The sequence below is a fragment of the Diaporthe amygdali genome (assembly GCF_026229845.1).
Source record: "Diaporthe amygdali strain CAA958 chromosome Unknown NODE_13_length_1014660_cov_65_381101, whole genome shotgun sequence".
Taxonomy (NCBI): Eukaryota; Fungi; Ascomycota; class Sordariomycetes; order Diaporthales; family Diaporthaceae; genus Diaporthe; species Diaporthe amygdali.
Window position 1 is genome coordinate 375,824 of NW_026517033.1, and position 19,834 is coordinate 395,657.

Sequence of the window (19,834 nt, forward strand, 5' to 3'; positions counted from 1 at the left end):
ACTGCAGAGAAGTATAATGCAACATCCAGCCAATGCGCGTGGTTTCACAACACCGTAGCCTTTGCCGCTGACCATATGTTCACTAGGAGACTATGGGTCTGGCTCCGGGAGGGTTGAAGATGGGCGGAGGGACTTGAAGGATGAAGCTTTGGCGGTTACATTGAGGTAGACTCTGAGGATGGTGGTCTGATCACCCTCGCTTAATCGTTTATCTTTTCGCAGTGTTTCTGCGCTCTAGCTTTGGAAGAGATAAAAGTCGATTTCTGCAATGCCATATCACCTGTGGATGCGTTCGTCTATGATGCATGATCAAGCCCAATCTGTTGAACGATCAAGAATGAATATTGCCAATCGAACTCCTATGTCCTTGCTCCAGAAAGCAAGAGCAGTGCCGCTCACCAGAACCCGCCATGAACATCTCGTCGCCTTGGTCTTGCCAAAGTGCTAATATTGACACCTTCCGCCACCAGGGCTTGGCCGAGTCTTTGAGACAGGTCTTGCAAATTTGTATTTGTCACCACATTTGCCGGCGGTGCGTAGCCTGGAGGAAACTGCTCCTTCTCTGTTTATTGCAAATTAGAAACACACTTCACTGCCTTCAGGTGGAACAGACATGTCGTAGCACAACTGAAACTTACCGAAAAAGAATTGCACAGGAGCCTTGGGAGCAACGCCAGTCTGCACATCTCCGAAGACCATGATGAACGCCACGGACTCGCCAGTAGTGAACGCTTGGGCAAGCCGAGACAGGCCAAACTCAGGATTAGTCGCGTTGGATGTGCGGATGCGAGCGGCCCGGCCTTTTGCGGATGTGTTAACGCTGATCGTATCCTCCGTCCACTGCGCGAGTGTTTCGTCGAAGATCGTCTGGTTGAAGGGATTCGGGTCACCGAAGAAGGCATCTTGACGACTGCCTCGACTTAGTTGACGTAGATTATCTCAGCACGGCAGAATACTCACCTCAAGCTAGCATCGTGCTCCAGAATGTTGTGGCTGCCGAGATCAGGCAAGGAAAATGTCACATTGTCTTTGCTCGGGTTTGTCTGTGCTGCTGCCCGGAAGAGCAGGACCGAAATGCTCTCGTCTTGGTTCACACCCTGGCGCATTGCGGTGACAAGGTCGGCCTGTGTGATGTTCTTCCCACTTCGTGGTAATAGACCATGGTTGGCCAAGGTGTTGAGACCCGGACACGGACCTCGGACTACAAGATCGTCAGCAGTGTATCTGCCTCCTGTTACTCAAGGCGCAACTTACCGTCATCAGGCCCAGGAGGGGCAAAAGTAGGTATTTGGGCTGAGACAAGCCCCGCGAGGAAGATGGTCAGCTTCATAATGGTAGATATAAAGGTGTGTACAGTCCTGTTTGGTATGCGGTGGTACAGAGTCGTCCCAAGGTTGATTTTATATGATTCACCAGCGACACACCTGATATATACTCGGAGTATGTTATTGGGAAAATGGGCATCCGTAAAAGCAAAGAAAGCAAAGAGGCTGTGGACGAGATCGACGAAACCAAGCTCATGGGAGATGCTGGATACGCTTTGAGTTCCGATTCGACAAAATGCAGGTTCGCATCACAAATGCGAAACATCTCTCTAGATTGCAATCCCATGAGCCGAGGTCAATGCAAAGGCGGGAGCTGCCTTCTGTCTGAGGCCATGAATTCCATTGCTTCTGTGCAGGTCTATGACAGAGTTGGGATGAACGCGTTGAGAGACATCTGGAGTGTGAGTTAAGCTAATGCAGCAGAAAGTCTACTAGGTCTTGATGGAATGCGATTGGAACAAAAGTAGGGCATGAAACAGGGTCCTACCTAGATATTTGGGGGACGGCTGCCCCCGTCCCTTGCTAGTTCCGAGCTACAGCAATCGTTGCCAGTGCTGCTGATTAACTCCGTGCGTTTCCCTTTCTCTGAACATGCTCCAAGTTGCTTGATCACTCGCACTCTGTCAAGCAGGACATAAAAGCACTTTACTAATTTCATTCACAATCATTTGTGCTTGTGCCCTAAAATCCGTCAAGCTGAAGTTTGGGGGAAAGGTGCTATTTAGACCACCCAATACATCTAAATTTTACACTTATAGGTTATCACCTTAGGCCGCCTCCACAGTTACATACAGAGAAGCCAATAAATGATAAAATACAAAAAAGGAGGAGCTTGAGTATCTGTACTCAGTGACCATCTGTATCTCCAAGGCCGTAGAAAACGGAACTCGCCAGCACACTTTGTTGCTAAGTGATTCGCGTGGCTACATGGGAGAAAAGGCGTGACTGTTCTGAAATACATTCTGCTGCTTTATGCACGGAGATTCCTCATTTTTATCTACCCGTTCGCTAGATTGCGTTGTCACTTTGTCTTTTCTAAAGCTCAGACGACTCCGTTTGCCTTGACCTTTTATCCTCTTTTGTTTGCTTTCTAAGCCCATGAAACCCCTGTGTTGAATAAAGACTGTCGTTCTAGTTCCCTTGGCCTACTCAGGCATATATCGATGTCCATTTGCTGATAATTTGCATGTCGTTGTCTTCTCTTCTTTCTAATTGATGGATCGTGCGGAGCGACGATGTTTCTATCTGGATAATCTTGGCAGAAAATCTACAACCCAAGAAACATGCGTCTTCTATATAAACTTTCTGAGACCTTTCTCTTCGTCTTGCAATTCTCTCCTTAGAGACGGACGAGGAAGCTCAAACGTGTCTCGTACTCGGCTGTATGAGATGCCTCCAAGCTGCACCACAGGACGCAGAGCGTCAAGATCCACATTATCACGAGCCTCGTTAATTGCATCTTCTTGTATCCAAAATCTCTTGGCTTCGATGATAGCCAGGGCACCTGTGGGTTTGCCCTTCGCTGCATGACCGTGGTAATCAAGACTCTTCATCTCGAGAAGTTTTCCCTCGATGGAGAAGACGGCTTCCTGGACTCTTTTTGGACAAACAGTCGCCGAGTCCCTGGGTGTCAGACCTGACAGTTCCCATTCCGAGGTCTCGTAAGGGACATCGAGAGAGGTAGCGTTGGCGGCCTCGACAAAGTGTTCGGACAAGACACTTATGACACATTCGCCAGTCTCTTCTAGGTTTCTCCGGGTGTCTTTCGGACGGCCCGGCCGTGCTGAGAAGCCAATGACAAGAGTGACTGGGTCATGGTCGACGATTTGAAAATAGCTAAACGGTGCTAGGTTTGGCGTACCATCTTTCGAAAGTGTACTGACGAAGCTCACGGGTCGTGGGATCGCAGACACGAGAAGCTTGTAGTTTGAAATCATGAGTCGGCCTTCTTCATTCGGGTTGACCTCGATATGGGATTTCTTTAGAGATGAGCAATCGCTGGAGCCATCTCCATACTTCCAATTCGGGGCTGGGGTCTGGGCGACAGAGACCCTCAAGGATGGGTCGAATGGCTCGCGTGACGCCTCAATCTTCTTAAATTGCTCCGGCGATGAGCCGAGCAAGAAGGGGTTTTGGGCTGGCGCTGCTGTGTTCTTCATTCGTCCGGCCATGGCTGGACGGGCTGCTCTGACAGCCGCCCGTGTGGGAACGTTTATGGCCAAGCCGCCAGGTCTGGGTCGCAGAATGTTCATCCTGGATCATTGCCAGCATGTGTTGTGTCCGCCTCACCAGTCTTTAAAGCAAATTGTGACGCACCACGGGTGTTGTTGTCGAATTGTGAAATAAGACATAGAGGTGAATAGATGTCACATAAAATTGGTAGGTAATTCCTTTAGAGGTCGATTTCGTGCTGAATGCATATAATGACAAATCCTTGGAACTGAACTCAGAGGATGGACTCCTGCAGGTGGGTCCCGGGATCACTTTTCGCCAGGTGACTAAGCCAGGCTATTAGCCCACCACATCCAAGCACAAGCGTCGTCTCCGGTTGTTTACAAGTCATTGAGTGGGTGGCATGCCAAGACGTCAATTGCGAAGTGATTAGCCTCTGCGTGCAGAATGTTTATAGCCCCGTCAACGCTGGCCACATGCTGACCATCCCCAGCCCGATTGGGTCGGGATCATGAGCAGCCTGGAACGGACTGTGAGTATCAGACATCAGGTTGTCCTGGACTGCATGCTCGAAGCAGTGGAATCAATGAGGATGCGGATGACTGAACTGTGGAAACGGCACCGATAACAAGGGAGAATAGAAGATCTGGATCTCATCAGTATCGTGTGACAGGAGGTGGTATTGTTGGGTGATTGATTATGTACTGATCGTCGACTAAGCACCTCCATGATGGCCTTGGTACAAACGTTGCATCGGAGCACATACGGACAAGGACGCTGGCTGCTTCTGGTGATCTGTTGACGTGTTTGCATCTCAAAATTCGTCCTGTCGAACTCGAAGAAGGCAATGCTGGAATTATCAGGGAAGAGGGGCGAACCGAAGCTGAAGACCAGAAGATGAGATGAAAAATTGCTGCGATTTTGAGGGAGTGACTTCACAAGGAAAAGCCGCACTGATTTTAGCTAATGATGAGAAGTCTTTAACCTTGAGAATGACCGTTAAAATGAAAACCCATTGATGTTTCCCACCCCTTGAGGCGCGTCCATCTCGCGAGCTTGATCACCACGCCCAAGAACTCATCGGGCTCGACTGGGTATTGGACATGCATGCCCTCCAAATTCTCTCTTCTGGTAACTATGAGACATCCATTTAGACCCGCTCGCACCTCTCGCCACCATCGCCATTGCCGCAGCGGAGGGGAAGAAGACAGCAGCCGGCGTCGACTCCCGCAGGGTCGGTAAACTGTTCCAGGCCGTTGTCACCTTCTCCAAGGGACTCGCAGTCGGGTCCGTCAGGAAAGCCACAGCTGTTTGCGCGGACAACCAGTCAGTTCCATGCTCCTTGGACGTCGCGCAACTTTTGCAACTTCTTTGAGGGTCCCAGACTTACTTGTCATTCTTGTTGTTCTGGGCCAGGACGCCAGCGGCCAAGGTGGCGATGAGGATAGTGAGGTACTTCATTTTGTATTTTAAAGAAGGTTTATGTCTGCGCAGCAGATTCTTCAAGAAAGACAGAATATTATGAATTCAAGAATGAGAGAGAACAGAATGAATGATGATGTAGATGTAAAGCGAATCTCTGCATCTAAACCGAGGACGACGTTAAGATTTTATATACCACGAACACAGCACTCGATTCCTATGAGCCTTTTTTTTGTGCTACCAGTTATTCACGATTGCCTCGTATTCGCCCTTTGCAAGTGCCCCCCAAGGCGTCACAGCCCTGCCAAGATCGCCTGATCTGCAGCGACAAACACGACTCATCTGGGGTTTCGCATCGACCCCAGACGGCTTGGCACCCGGTCCAAAATGCCATCCAACGTTCGGCCGCCAGTACGACAATGCTTCATTGGCTCCTGTGTCTGTTTCGGCCGATAAAGTTGAGATGGCACAGGGGCCGACTGGCTCGCGGGCTGGTTTAAGCTTGTCTGGCCCTTGTGGATAGGATCTTCTGGAACGTCGCTGCAGATCACACGCGTGCCACGCCCTGCGGCTGCGCCGAGGAACCCGGCGGCGCTTCCTTTTACGTAAATCTCGTAGTGCCATGTACGAAAGAGTTAACTGCACCGACAGCCGTGTACGCTGAACCGTGCTAGGCTCGCATTGCCGAGACAGGAGCCCAGGGGACAGCTTCAAGTAATTGAGGAGTCTGGTATCGCATCTTGACAGTGGAGAGAGTTACAGGAGGAGATGGGACGACTCAGAGAGGAACTATGTAACAACACCAATAATATACACATGGTACAAATATTGAGATGAATGATCAAAACCTGGCCTGCTAAGAACCAAGCGCGCGCTCCAAGGCCAGCTCTGACACAGATCTGAAAATCGTTTACCGACTTGCTGCTCTTGATGGATCTCACTAACAATTAACTTGTCTGCTGGTTTTCTCGGTTGATACCATCTCAAGCACCATTTTGGCTTCTTGTGAAGGAATGAGGGTCATTCAGCGGTGACACATTTTGGGAGTGTCTATATATTGTAGGTAACGCAGCTTCTCTATTCATCATTGTAGCTGCGCCCCCCTGCCTGTACTTAGTTAGGGTTGGACCAGATGTTCTTACCAATAGATACGTGCTTCTTGAAACTCTGTCTTCCTTAAACAATGTATCCACTGAGCCTGGACCTATTACTACTGTGTGGGGCGCTGACATTTGTCTGAGGCGTTGGATAAGCATATCGTAGAGCACTATGCAGGCGAAAGCAGTCCCAAGCAGACGGCAGGATTGATCTAAGCTTATCATCTCTTACGAGAAACTAGCCAGCATACGCCTATGACGAAGTATCTATGACCAGATGCTATATACCTGTGGAATTGGCGTAATGAGTCTGGAGGAGCTGGAGCCTAAGCCTGAAAGGACTGCACGTGGTCCCTCGATGCTGAAGGGAGGGGGTGGCGCCCGCGACGGCTGATATTTGAAACATGAATGTACAGAACATGACCTAGGAAGTCTACAATTTGGTCCCACTTATCATAGGCATACAGCCCAGGATTCTGCGCCGCTATTATCCTGATCTAGGGGTACCCTCCCTCACACAGACCATTGCTATTCAGCATCAGGACGGGTCTCGGATTGTGATGAGTTCCCGGGCCTGAGACGGCCGTCTATTTGCTGTTCACATGGGAAGAGGAAATCCAGAGTGATATTCTATAGTCTGCTAAACGTGAAGGTTTTGCCAGTCTCAAATAGGATGGCAGAATGGCTCCACAGGGAGCTGACGGAGAAGCGCGAAGACAGGGGACAGGCGAAATGTCAGCTCCGAGATGAGCTGTTTGGCTCGTTTTGCACCGATGGCGAGCCGGCCCAAGTGCGTACCTTTAACCCGAATGGAGTTGATGCTCAAAAGATCGAGGCAGTCCTGAGAGAGGTTTCTGACCGAGAGAATCCGAGGATATTGGCTTGCATAGCGGTAGGCACACACTCGCCCAGGACGATCAACTCCCGTCATTTGGGTCCATGTCTACGTGCGAATTCGAGGTAAGCCGTGCTTCAGTTGTGCCTGCATCATAACACAAGCTATGCATCATAGCAGGACTTGCTGACGAACCCATTCCTCGAAAAGGACGTCCTGGAAGTTTTCCCAGGGTCCGTGGGCACTTCCACTGCTGTCATATCTCAAGACTGATACCAAGTCAGGGCAAATCATTACGAGCTTCATTGCGTCTTCCATGCAACAGTCTACCCAACATTAAACACAACCAGACCGCAAAGCTCGAAGTAATATCATTGAGAAGCGCCGAGGGTATCTTGCGTACAACATGCTATGCTTCAAATCCAACTCGCTCTCCACCACACAATGGGGCCCTGTCCTTATGCAATTGGCCTGTTCCTCTTGTCCAAACAGTTTCAGATACCTTTGATAGAGTCCGTAATCGTACCCAAGTGATCTTCTCTCCTCGTATCGGGGACGCTTTCCCCAATCCATCGCCTACCCACCGAACATTTGCCTATTCTACCAGGGAAGACTCCGTGAGCCCAGCAATCTCCTCTGCCCTGCGCTCCGTCTTCAGAACAACTGCATGCCTCTTCGCATGGACCTTGACATCTTCCGGGTGGAATGGATTGTACACCGTGTCGCACAATTTGCACTCCCTCATCCCTGCACTGCTGCCGATCGAAAGGCTCAGCGTCGTTTGGACCCCATCTTTACGCTTGGGCGGTGCCTTGCGCTTCTTGTGAGAGGTCTGCTTATCATAGCTGCCGCTATGGAGGGTAAGCCGTCGCTTCGTCTTGGGGGCTGGGGCTGGTTTATGTGGCTTCGGTGTCTCGGCCTGTGTAGCGTCCGTCTTGACGTCCTGCTTGGCCGTGGGCGATGATGAGGGAGTGACCAGCTGGATGCTCTCATCCGTACTTGTTGAGGATGAAGAGTCTCTCTTTAGTCTTGGCGTCTTGTTCACCGTGTTTTGGTCGCCCTCTTGCAAGCCGATCGCAGCGATGGACAAATCAGTGGCCGTAGATCGGTATTCTGTACTCGATACGACCTTTTCAACGGTGACATCAGTCCCAAGGCCTGAAAGACCACATGGGCCGGAGGTAGATGCCCCAGTGCTGGGTCCAGTTTCGTGCACCACGGTCTGAGTCGTGTGTTTCTCGTCGAAGTGCGTCAAGATCGTGTCCTTGGTGGACTCAAACTGGTCTTGACAGCTCGCCGAACTCGAGACGCGCTGTGCAGAATCGCGAAATTCACCAGAATTTGAGGGCACGTGTGGACTGATAGATGGTGAACCGGGGCCCGTCTCGTTTTTCGGCTGCTGCGACGCGACGCAGTCAACATCCTCTACTCTGCACGGGCAAGCTGTGATGCAATCGTGCTCGCTGATAGGAAGGCACGATATCAGTTCCGTTGATCTTCTGGGTGCCATGGTCCGCGTGCCATTGGGCTCTGGAGAAAGAGGTGCGAAAGATTTGGTCGCGGGTCGCGGCTGTGGTGATTCCGCCAGGCGACGCCTCTTCGCCGGCCGCACAGAGGACGAAGGGTGAGTTTGAGAGGATGATGTTGAGTTGGGCTGGTCGGAGGAAATCTTAGTCGACCTGGCCCGAGAGCTCTCGGATGCAGTTCTCGTGATTTGGACAAGGCGACTCCATGCGGACGAGGGTGTTGTTGTCGTTGAGGCAGAGGATGGGGACGCGTTGGCCATGACCGGTGACCGCCGAGTCCGGGGTATTTGATGGTAACCGTAGAATTGCGAATTGAGAACGTGCCTGTCTAGGATCGTGTTACAAAGTTAGGAGGCGACCTTCTGTTGCAGAGGCGACCTTTTGTTGCAGAGGCTCACCGACGTGGCGGCAAATAACCGGCCGGAGGAAAAGTCGGGGTTCGGGACGCGTCTGCAGCGCTCAGGAGACGCGTCGCACTTTAGCGTGTTGACGCGTGAATAGGAGCGCAGGCAGCGGATGATGTAATCCCTGTCAACACCACATTATGCGTCTACCCTTCTTAAAGTGGGACATGAGGGGCATCATGCCGACTTTCGAGAGGCACGGAAATGTGTGCCATAAATTTTATCTTCGGATAAGGTACCACAGGAGCACTTCAGCGGAAGACCAGGAGCCAACATGACTGAAGGCCCGACAGCTTCAGACCGGTGCTACCCGTGCTGTTCTACACGCATCTTGGGAAGACCTCCTTGGCGCTGGCTGCACTATGTATCAGAAGTGCAAAAGTGGAAACGTTGGCGACGAGGGGCCAAATGTGTTCGCTTGCCGGCTCTCCATGATAATAGCCTGCCATTTGACAGACGCAGGAGCTGTCAAGAACAGTTGGAAAAGCTGATCACCGCAAGGAACAGCCGATGCAAGATTACTCTCGCCACTGAGATAGGAACCATTGTAATATTGGGTTCTTGTGCATCTCCAAGTGGCCTCAAGTACCCTCCTTTCGGACCTTCCTCTGCCTTGCTCCTGATATACCTGGGTTCTTCTTCTCTGACGGTACTTCTTTAGTCTCTGCGTCTTTGCTTACCACCCAAGTGTCCACGATCTCCTTGACCTCCTTGATCTTGGCATCCTTCTTCCTCGCTTGCCCTATATGCCACACATATCCTGAGTATACAGCGACTTCTGCAATCGCTACAATCAGAGTTCCTCCCAGGGTCAAAAACAACCGCGCTGGTGTGCTCCACCACCTGGCCACAATCCACAAAGTCGCAGCGCACCCGAATATGGTTACGAGGAAGTTTATCACCAGCATGACCTGCCTGTGCACATCGTTCATTGTCACGTCATCGTCGCCTAGGTCTGCCTTGCCTGCAGGACGGTTGATTTCGGCGAACTGCTGGGACAAGTTGGGTGGCGCATCGAGGGAGGAGGGCTGTGAGACCATTCGTTGGTATTTTCGCTCTTCTTCCTCGCGGCGAAGGCGGGCCATCAAGGCTTTGTATTCGTTCGACTGGAAGAAAAGAAGATGTCAGCACGAGCATCGATCAAGGCAGGGGTAAAGACAAGAGCTGGAAGGGTAAAACAAGAACGGTCGTACCGGCTCGGGTTTTGCAGGAGCTGGTGGAACATAGACTCTCGCACCCCAGAGGAGGTTCTCCAAAGTATAGCTGCGTGCATCGTAGTCCTTCAACAACCTCCACAGCTGGATGATTTGGCCATGCGAGATTGGCTTGCCGATTGCCGGGCTCTGAAGTGATGGATCGGCTTCAGGAGCGGCCTGCGACTGTGGCTGGATTTCTGCCTCGATGTCCTTCAACTTGCTGATGGCCCCTACAATGAAGGGCGTCATCGTCAAGAGAACCATTTTGATGCTGTGGTTGAGAAGTTGGACATGACCTGAGATGAAAAGCTGCTGGTTCTCTCGTTGCTCGGAGCTGGAATTGTGTCCAGCCAGAGGCAACCCCAAGCTCAAGCTGCAATCCGCAGCGGCCTGGTTCGTGCTGCATGCAACCTTGCAAGGGTTGGCCGGCTAGATCCGAGGACCCATGTCGATAAGCGCATTGACTTTTTCCGAGGTTGCTTGTTGCTGGGGCTGGACTTGGAGAAGCTCGATAGACGATCCTGGGTCGGGAAAAAAAGATCGAAGAATCATCAGATCTCGAGTGACGACACCCACAGAGCTCCAACAACCCCACCAGCGAACACGGGACGACCTTACTACTGCTTTAACAGCGTACTTCACACGATCGCGATCCCATCGAGTACACAATAAAAACCAATTGGTCCGTCACAGAGGAGATAGTGACTGGAAATGTCGCTCCAGCTCCGGCCGGGAGCTCCGGTCTTACGCGCCTCCAGGAGGACGACAACTGCATTATCTCAACACGTACGATGTGCGCAAAGCATACGGAAAGACACATTAGACGTGAGGATAAGATGGCAGCAAAGAGCTCTCTATCACTCCACGGACCCGAGGTCGTCGGCCTTTGGCGCAGCCGTTGCCGTGGCCAAGAACGCCGTTAGCAATGCGATATCACGAGGGAAGCCCAACGACGTCAGCATCGACCCTCTGAGGATTGTGGCCAAGGAGATGAAGTTCTTGACTGGCAATATCCGAAATCTTTTGGGATCAGGGCACCCATCCCTCGACAGAGTCGCAAAATATTACACCCAAGCCGAAGGCAAACACATGCGCCCCTTGATCGTGCTACTGATGTCGCGAGCTACATACCTCTGTCCCAAGGACCCTATACCGCCACCGAACCAACAGAATGCCTCACCAATACAGTCAATACCTATCGACACCTCTATATCCCCTCTGTCAATCCTCCGCGACGTGAACCCATCCACCAGAACACCAACAACCGCAGAGACCGACGCCACATCCGAGACAGACATCCTCCCTTCCCAGCGGCGACTCGCAGAGATCACTGAGCTCATCCACACTGCTTCTCTCCTACACGACGACGTCATCGATCACTCAGTCTCCCGCCGCGGCTCTCCCAGCGCAAACCTCGAATTCGGCAACAAAATGGCCGTCCTAGCCGGCGACTTTCTTTTGGGGCGCGCCTCTGTCGCCCTTGCGCGCCTCCGAAACGCCGAAGTCGTCGAGCTGCTGGCTACGGTCATCGCGAACCTTGTGGAAGGCGAGTTCATGCAGCTCAAGAACACAGCACAGGACGAGGCGCGGCCGCAGTGGAGCGAGGACACCCTGGGCTACTACCTCAACAAGACATATCTCAAGACGGCTTCGCTGATCAGCAAAAGTTGTCGCGCGTCAGCCCTGCTAGGCGGAGCGAGCGCTGAGACTGTGGAGGCGGCGTATGCCTATGGTAAGAACCTGGGGCTGGCGTTCCAGCTGGTCGACGACATGCTGGACTACACACTGTCTGCCGCGGACCTCGGCAAGCCGGCTGGGGCGGATCTCGAGCTGGGTCTTGCGACTGCGCCTTTGCTTTTTGCATGGAAGACGAGACCAGAGCTAGGGGAGCTGGTAGGGAGGAAGTTTGCCGGGGAGGGTGATGTTTTGAGGGTGAGTAAATAAACACTGTCGAGCTGGTACACAGGAGACAATTCGTATACACACAGTTTTACTGACAATTGCACAAAGGCACGACAACTCGTCCTTGAAACAAACGGCATCGAACAGACACGAGCATTAGCGGAGGACTATGCCGAGAAGGCCATCCAGAGCATCAGCGATTTCCCCGAAAGCGAAGCCAAGGATGGATTGGTCGAGATGGCTGTGAAGACGATCAAGAGGCGGAAGTAGACGAAAGAGGAGGAAGAATACCAAATGAAAACTGCTGACGGGCACGTCAAAAATAGAAAAGTCAAAGACGGGGCTTTGGCCCCCAGTGTACAAGGTCACTGCTGTATCCATACGGTACCTTATAGACTCCTCTCCCATACAGGCTGTGCGGACTGTCGAATTGGCGAATGCGGGATCAGCATGGAGGCGCATATCCCACATGGGTAGACGGCGAGGCGCCAAGAGGAAGTGTATCACCACGCATTTATATCAGGAGCTTGTGGGCATTCAGGGCATACATAGACTTGCACTTTTCTGCTCAACAATGACCAGCTTAAATATTCACTTCGGAAGGATTGGTCCGTTTTCTTTTGGATATGAAATTTGCACCACGAGTAGGAATGATCCGCACTTCTCGGGCACAGTATGCTGGACGTGCCACCAGTTCCGGAAGACAGCGGCTCCGTTGTGGGCTATTGCCGGGCCTTCAACATGAGGCAATGATGTTTTGATGTTATTGATGCAATAGTCTGAACTCACATTTTCTCAATCAATTCTATGGCTTCCACGAAACAAGCGGTGCTTTATCTTACCAAACTTCTCAGAAGCACTGTTCTCAATGAGGTTTTGGTCTCCAGACACCTTTCAAAGTATGGACAGCAGTCACCTAAGGCAAGTTAGAACGGAATGTCGGGACCGATAGGGAGCAAACATTGATGTGGCCCTTATAGATTATGCAACAGAAAGGATGGGCACGTTATTAACACAATCAAGGAAAATTTGTCAAGTCTGTCATCTCCTCCTGGACTCCTGAATATTCATGCTACCTAACCCTGCTATGTGATATCCCTCCTTGAATGACCTCTTCACGTATGTCCTGAACGGCGCCCTGTTTCCCTTGATATCTGCCCTTACTTCAAGGGACGATAGACTGACTAATGCCTTGTTTCCTCCACAACCACCGCCACCTTTCGAGGCTCGCGTCGACTACGCTCGGCATTTCCCTATCTGCGAAAAATGTTCTGGAAAAAGAAGTTGGGAGTGACAGACTGTGTCGCGGCGGACGAGTTGGATGAGGGATGGGCACTGTCCAAAGCCAAGGGCGCAGATCCGGCAAAATTGTTGTTCGATGGATGTTGACGCTGCTGCTGCTCTTGCTGAACACGTGTAAACTGATCCTGGTATTGATGCTTGGAACTCTCCAAGTAGATGGAGCTCAGAGTACATTTTGGATTGCCGCATGAGAACCCCACGAGCTCAACTTGGCACAAAACCCGTTCCATTACTCTGATGCTGGCTTGGTCGCACCTCCGCTGATATGCATTACAATAAGTGAAGTCGTCTGGTTTCGCCTGCGTCCCGCAGTGGTTGCAGTTAGGCTTGGTCTGGATACACATTTTGGCGGTACTGGGAATTTTCTTGCTGTGCGTGCAGGTGATGTTGTTGATGTGTGGTGTTTGTTTTGGTTGATCGATTCGTTGGTAGAGAACAGTTTCATGTATAGACAGCTAGGATGGGAACACACGGTATAATTATATCCGAGTGAAGCATCAATATATGCCTTTGAGATGTTCGTATGGCCCCTGGTTTCATGGCCATGTCCTTTTCCGCCGTTCTAGAATCTTGGTTCTTCCTTTCTTTCTTTTGACTTCTTGAAACTGTTTCATCGTAGATGGCTATCGGACGTAATAAAGGATGAGACAGCGCTCGACGGTGACAGGCTTGTAAGACTAGACTGAATGCCCGACTCAGTACCGAATGAAAAGAAGCCTGAGTCCGTTGAATTAGTGCTGATCCCGCAATCAAGGCAATCTTGTTTGTCGACCCTCCTTAGACAGGCTCGCTTGTTGAGTTTGTTGTAGGCGTCAGATGCTAGACAGGAAGGGACAGGTCGGCGCTCGGTCATCTTTTTTCTCGTCGAACTGCGCCTCACATTGGCGCATATCGGCGAGGATGGATTGTGTTGTAGCTGGGCTTCAAGACAATGAGAAATCTCCGGAGCAGTCACATTTCGTGGCGCTTGCAAGTGACTGTAGGTTTACCGTCTCGAAAAGGTATAGCAGGCCCCCTTGCCGTGGCATCAACATGGACCAAAAGGAACCAACACGGACCGACATGGACAAAGAGCCCAAGATGAACTAAATCTGGGATCTCATGCTTCTCTTGATCCATATTTGTCGGGGGTCATCATCTCGTTGCCGTAACTGCTTCCTCATTTGGCTGTTTATATCGCCATGGGTCCAACAATGGGTGTCCGTATCCATTTGTGTGATAGGGGCACTTATGTGTCGCGGATATACAATCTCATAGAAACCCAGGATTAACGACGATCATCACAGCCAAGACTTTAGCACTTGTTAAATTTTGACATGGCCAATTCCATTTTCATCTCCGACATACGCTTTTACTACACTTAGACGTCTGTCCTGACTCCATCCGTTTTATCATCTGTCGGCATCTCTTCACAACACTGTGCTTTGTGCTTTCCTTTCAGAAATGACCTTCAAAAATCGTCATAAACAGCAGGCTTACGTTGACCTAAGCCAGAGGAGTCATCCAGCCTGTGAGTTCTTTTTCTTTTCTAGACCGCCTGCGACCTTGCCGTTCTGCTTCCATCCAGAGATTTGATCCTGCTGCACTTCCCAAGAATGGTCACCACTTGAGCACCGATTCCGCCGCCTTTTCCGACATCTTTCCAGGCACTAAAATCACCGTGGAGTATTTCTCTAGGAGGAGCTCAAATATGAGACCAACATCTGCGCAGGCAGTGGGGTGTTGTCGTAGACTTTGGCCAGCATGTCCGAGTAGAAGTCTAAGAGTTCCATGTCAGCTTCAGGGATATTAGCAATGTGCAACCGTGGCAATTTGCATATATGGATAAATATATCCCGACTATGGCATCCAGTATGGTCCACCAAGTGAGGGAGACCGGATAGACGCTCCACCCCTTCAATTTCCCTCGACCTTTAGTGCTAGAGAACCTCTGCCACGTGCGCTAGAAGAAGTTTTGTGCCTTGGCCACCTATATCCTGTACTGGAGTGTGAAAGTCGTAGGACGATGAACCCATAACGCAAGCTTGCGCGGTTCGGGCCTCTTCAAGAAGTAAGTAGCGACATTGCACGGCTAACTACGTATGTTTCGTTTATTTTGTATAACAGCAAGACCAAATACTTAACCCTAAACAATCCAAGCACAACATATACCCTAGAAATATTCTAAATCCCAAGCTTAGTCTATATCCCTAACTGAATATCTATCCCAAGACCATTCTATACAAGAGTTAACTTGATAAAAAGAAGCAGACAGCGAAACCTTCAGTGCTCTAAGAGCACATATCAAAGTTTATAATAAGAATTCCTTTATAGGCTATCTCGTTTCATCCAACAACGAATGATTTATATCTCTCCAGATGCTTACCGACTTCTCCTGTGACTGAACACGGACGGTCTCCAAACTCGGCCGCTTGATGCCGATCCGGAACCGAGATATGCGGGATGCCTTCTCCAGCGACACGGTCGGCACCCGCAGTACAGTCTCGCGGTAGAAAGTTTGGGTTGTCCAGTCGTAGGAGCAGCCCACCGCTCGCTGCTTACCACCCTCGCTGCCGCAGAAGAGAAGGACGTTCGGTGGGCGAGCGGCCTCAAAGATGGTCACCTCCAGGTTGTAGGTATCGACGAGGGTGAAGATCTGTAGGGCTTGGTCAGCACTGGGGCTTATCTACAGCAAAAGACTAAGTCGTTACTCACCCTCATCTCCCCCGGTCTGGCCACCTTCGCGGTGTCGACGATTTTTCTGGTGTCTACATCCACACATGGGTCGATGCCAACCCTTTCCTTGTGCTCGTTGATTCGCGATCGGCTGAGTAGGCTGCCATTGGTAGACCACTTGAAACGGCCAAAGCTGCCCCCGAAGATGAGACGTTCGACCGTCGTTGTATTGAGGTATCCCTCCACGCCAAAAAAGGCCCCCTGAACGTCCTCGATCTTTCCGGCCAGTGCGGTGCGCACCAGTAATGGGGTAAACAGGACAGTGGCGAACCAGATACCTAAGAACAACGCACTGATTCCGAGTAAATAATAGAAACTAACCTTGAAGCTGTTTCCGATCGAATTATTCCCAACTTGACCGATTATTAATGCGATAATGCCGAGAAAGCCAAGGAAGATGCCGAAGGAGAGAAAAGCCCAGCCAAAGCGTAAAACCAATGAACAAATCAACCTCTTCCACGAGGGACCGGTAGAGTACCAAATACAATCAAGTCTGGACCATTCAATGGTTGCGCCTCGCGCACCATCAAGCACGACTGTGTCGTTGTCGCAGATGGCGGCTACTTGACATACAGGATCAATGTCCCACAGTGAAGAGCCATACGCATCTGTCATTTCGTACCATGGCTGGTTTGGCTCCTTGGGAAGGGTGCAGATGTAGCGTTCGAGAAGTTTATCGCTGTCATTTGCGAGAGATAGCCTGGGGGTACTTCTTAGGGAAATATTGTGGATACAGCTGGGTCTTCAACGCACCTGGCAAAGGCTTGGAATTGACTGTCCGTTCGGTCAATTTGAGGACGTACACGCAGGAGACCCATGAGTGCATAAGCGTGGTCACCTGCTAAAAACGGGGTTGTCTGCCGGGCGTACAGACATCTCAGGGCCAGAACAGCGAGCTCTAGCCTACTCAGAGTGATAGTGCCCAGGTAATGATCGAGGAGTTGCCTTGAGAATTCACCATCTTGTGGCCACAGAATCGACGCAACCTGGTTCTTTGGGATGACGTATGGCTTGCTTGGATCGTCATTGCGACAGTACACCGAGGTTGGCTTGTCTGAGCTGAGGAGGGCTTCAGGAAATGTCCACATGCGGGAGCCCCATGTTCGGAGTGCATCAAAGGGCAATGTTTTTGAGAAGTCAGTACCGATATCTTTCATCGACGGACTCACGGCAATGATCATGCGCTCAGCACCGCGTACAACGTCCGAGATTCGGTAGACCTTAGGCAGAGTCAGCCACCAAATCTGTCCACGAAGGAAAGGGCTGAATGAATAGTGCTCACGTCGTTCTCAAGTTCGGCCTCATTTCGCATGCAACTGCCGGACACCCAGAAAGCGTCAACGCCGACGCTGCGGGCCGCAACCATCCCAATATTGTGCAAATCCACCATGTCCTGATAGACTCTGTGATCAAAATGCTCGCTAGAGTAAGCGACGAATACGTATGACAATGTCTCTCCCGTCTCGCTCTCCCACTGGGCCACTTCGATGTGTTTAAAGCTATTCTCCGTCAATAGACAGAGGCTGCGAGGCTTTAGCCATCTGTATACGGTCGTATTGCGAGCGAGTTGAGAAAGCTCCCGCGAGTTCTCTAGGAGATTGCTCCAAACCTTGGCGTCTCCCCAGTATATATGGAGAACAGGCGGGTATTTGCCGTCGTACAGCCTACCCGGAGCAAGCCCCCCCAAGCACTGCATGCCAGTCAGCCCGATGACACCGGTCAACCAGAAATGTGGACTGACTTACCAGAATCATTGTGACTAGAGAAACAGGGATTGTACGCAAGACTTGGACGCACCAACCTATCCAGCTCTGTGAGTCATGGGTATAATCAATTGTCCAAATAGCCAAGCGGATGTAGTATGGCGAAGGTTTTCGCACGTAGGTACGACACCACGTGGTCATCCCCTGAGCCTCGTAAACATCATCGGTGCACTGGACGATGAGTCGGCTTAGCTTGCCACTCCCGAGTTTGAGCTGGGCATCATGAAGTGGCAGCATCTCGACTCGGCTGGCGAAGTCTCGATGACGGTAAATACTGGTGTCTCTGTACCTGCAACTATTGGTGCGATAGGCGAAAGTGAAAGCTGCCCAAGCCCCATGATGTCTCCAGGTTCTTAAGGGTATAAGATCGTCTTGGTCGTACTCCTGTGATAAAAGAGTAAGTCCGGGGTCTGGCTCACTAGGGTAGACTGAAGGGAGACTTTTACATACCAATGAAACGTCCGACTCCTCGGATTTTGCACCCAAGATAAGTCCTTTTGTCATGTTATTGGTTTGTCCTCTGTAGGACTCATTTGATTGTTCGGGTTGATGGCGGGATTCGTGCTCCTGTTGCGACGCAAGAGTCCCCTGTTCACACTGGGGAAACTCGTATCGCTGCATCGTGATGAACGATCACGGGTACGTCAGTAAGTTTAAGAGTACTTGTGATTATTCAAAGCTTTAGGACTATGTTGTTCGATAAGCTCAAATGTTAGTTTACCGATCCTGTCAAAGTAGATTTCCACGAACTACGGTACCAAAGTAGGTCACAGGGAAACTGACAGGCGTTGGCGTCCAGTCACCACCATGCCTTGGCGGAGAAGCAACCTGCTCCGGCTGTGGATGCGACTGCTGATTGCGCGGTGAGAGACTACACCGTTGGGCGTGGGCGTTTTGCTGCGTCGTGAAGGCGGAGAAGGATGACTGCAGCAATGGAGCTGTGCCTGTTGGACTCGCTCTGACCTGGTATGGACTCAGTCCGCATCCCGAAGCTACATTAAAACGTTCCGCAGTGAGACAGAAGGCATTGAGATGACTTACAGATTCTGGTGTCCAATTGCCCCCGTGCCTTGAATGAAGCGGAGCTTGTCCGGACGACAATTGCTGGGGGTAGTTACGCTGCTGCTGAGGAACCCCTAGCTGCGTAATTGAACAGAACGCAGTTGGTGAGGGCGGTGGGGCATGCGTTACTGAGTATTCCTTGGCCTAGATCGATGTGGAATTAGATTGTTGAAACTAGGTATTCATGGGCTGTCTTCTCGATGCACAGGACTTACCGCTGCAGGCGTCCACGAACCGCCGTGTTTTGGTGCTGCTCCGCTCGCCTGCAAATATGAAATGTATCAGCTTTGTACGGTGGTAATTGAACGGTCAAGAAATAATGTAGGATAAGTATTTGAGGCGGATTCTTAATACCATGTATATCAGAGCCGAACTTGCAGGACTTGATCTGTGGCTCGACGGGCGCTTGACTTGTCTTCTCACAGACTTTCTTGGGTGGGCCATGTAGGACAATATATAAGAAAACACTTGTGACCAGAGACCGCTTTTAGGAGCAGAGCCTTGTAAGCTACATATCCTGACTAGCTCCACCTCTTCGATATTATCAATTCCTCTCCTCTCCGGGTGTCTTAGGCAAACTGTTTCGGGCACCTGGTCCGCATTTGCGTATACTGCATACTTGCGTCGTCAAACTATGTCACTTATTATTAGAGTATTTTGAAACGATCATGAACGAGGCTGCTTGATTCCAGGCTGGGGAAGGAGTGTTACACAACGCAGAGTGATACAACTACTCGTGGGGGCCTCAGAACAGCTGGCCGGACCCTGGCCAGTATATGTTGTCCCATTCACTGATCACATCCGCTGGTCAATTTAAGGGTCACACATAACGGACCCCATAATATTTATAGTTCGCGTTGTTACAGACCTTTGGCTTCCTTCTGCAGCCGAATGATGCACAATACAAGCGTACTAGTCTGGGACGAGGACATGTGCTGCAGCTTTCATTGGTTCTTGGTCATGCATATAGGCACATATGGTCAGACATATTCTGGGACGCGAGATGCTCAGCCGTCCTCATAACGCTGCTGGAAGGCCCTGTTCTGTAGATGACTGTCATAACAAGCCACCATCTTCACATATAGTATCTACCATCGAACGCTTCCCCCCGGC

The 19,834-nt window shown here is 50.9% G+C and overlaps 8 protein-coding genes across 8 annotated transcripts; 2 read left to right on the top strand and 6 right to left on the bottom strand.

Annotated features, from left to right (window-relative positions):
• Positions 1-395: 395 nt before the first annotated feature.
• On the bottom strand, positions 396-1,330 carry J7T55_003748 (uncharacterized protein; the record flags this gene model as incomplete). Its single annotated transcript, XM_053143088.1, has 4 exons — positions 396-562; positions 639-910; positions 961-1,201; positions 1,255-1,330. The coding sequence occupies 4 exons, from the start codon at positions 1,328-1,330 to the stop codon at positions 396-398; spliced, it is 756 nt and encodes a 251-aa protein (XP_052993993.1).
• Positions 1,331-2,617: 1,287 nt separating this feature from the next.
• On the bottom strand, positions 2,618-3,496 carry J7T55_003749 (flavoprotein oxygenase; the record flags this gene model as incomplete). The annotated part of the gene is made up of 1 exon (XM_053143089.1): positions 2,618-3,496. One exon carries the CDS (start codon positions 3,494-3,496, stop codon positions 2,618-2,620), a length of 879 nt encoding a protein of 292 aa, XP_052993994.1.
• A 452-nt stretch (positions 3,497-3,948) lies between these two features.
• Positions 3,949-4,958, bottom strand: J7T55_003750 (uncharacterized protein; the record flags this gene model as incomplete). The annotated part of the gene is made up of 4 exons (XM_053143090.1): positions 3,949-4,027; positions 4,264-4,410; positions 4,664-4,804; positions 4,888-4,958. The coding sequence occupies 4 exons, from the start codon at positions 4,956-4,958 to the stop codon at positions 3,949-3,951; spliced, it is 438 nt and encodes a 145-aa protein (XP_052993995.1).
• A 1,731-nt stretch (positions 4,959-6,689) lies between these two features.
• On the top strand, positions 6,690-7,124 carry J7T55_003751 (uncharacterized protein; the record flags this gene model as incomplete). The annotated part of the gene is made up of 3 exons (XM_053143091.1): positions 6,690-6,866; positions 6,929-6,976; positions 7,029-7,124. The coding sequence occupies 3 exons, from the start codon at positions 6,690-6,692 to the stop codon at positions 7,122-7,124; spliced, it is 321 nt and encodes a 106-aa protein (XP_052993996.1).
• A 322-nt stretch (positions 7,125-7,446) lies between these two features.
• J7T55_003752 (uncharacterized protein) lies at positions 7,447-10,241 on the bottom strand (the record flags this gene model as incomplete). Its single annotated transcript, XM_053143092.1, has 5 exons — positions 7,447-8,701; positions 8,780-8,905; positions 9,106-9,136; positions 9,410-9,887; positions 9,975-10,241. 5 exons carry the CDS (start codon positions 10,239-10,241, stop codon positions 7,447-7,449), a joined length of 2,157 nt encoding a protein of 718 aa, XP_052993997.1.
• Positions 10,242-10,688: 447 nt separating this feature from the next.
• J7T55_003753 (polyprenyl synthetase) lies at positions 10,689-12,149 on the top strand (the record flags this gene model as incomplete). The annotated part of the gene is made up of 2 exons (XM_053143093.1): positions 10,689-11,909; positions 11,988-12,149. 2 exons carry the CDS (start codon positions 10,689-10,691, stop codon positions 12,147-12,149), a joined length of 1,383 nt encoding a protein of 460 aa, XP_052993998.1.
• A 983-nt stretch (positions 12,150-13,132) lies between these two features.
• J7T55_003754 (uncharacterized protein) lies at positions 13,133-13,525 on the bottom strand (the record flags this gene model as incomplete). The annotated part of the gene is made up of 1 exon (XM_053143094.1): positions 13,133-13,525. The coding sequence occupies one exon, from the start codon at positions 13,523-13,525 to the stop codon at positions 13,133-13,135; it is 393 nt and encodes a 130-aa protein (XP_052993999.1).
• Positions 13,526-14,854: 1,329 nt separating this feature from the next.
• On the bottom strand, positions 14,855-18,280 carry J7T55_003755 (uncharacterized protein; the record flags this gene model as incomplete). Its single annotated transcript, XM_053143095.1, has 9 exons — positions 14,855-14,940; positions 15,093-15,123; positions 15,547-15,816; positions 15,876-16,174; positions 16,421-16,575; positions 16,650-17,116; positions 17,179-17,586; positions 17,642-18,043; positions 18,110-18,280. 9 exons carry the CDS (start codon positions 18,278-18,280, stop codon positions 14,855-14,857), a joined length of 2,289 nt encoding a protein of 762 aa, XP_052994000.1.
• Between the last annotated feature and the right edge of the window lie 1,554 nt (positions 18,281-19,834).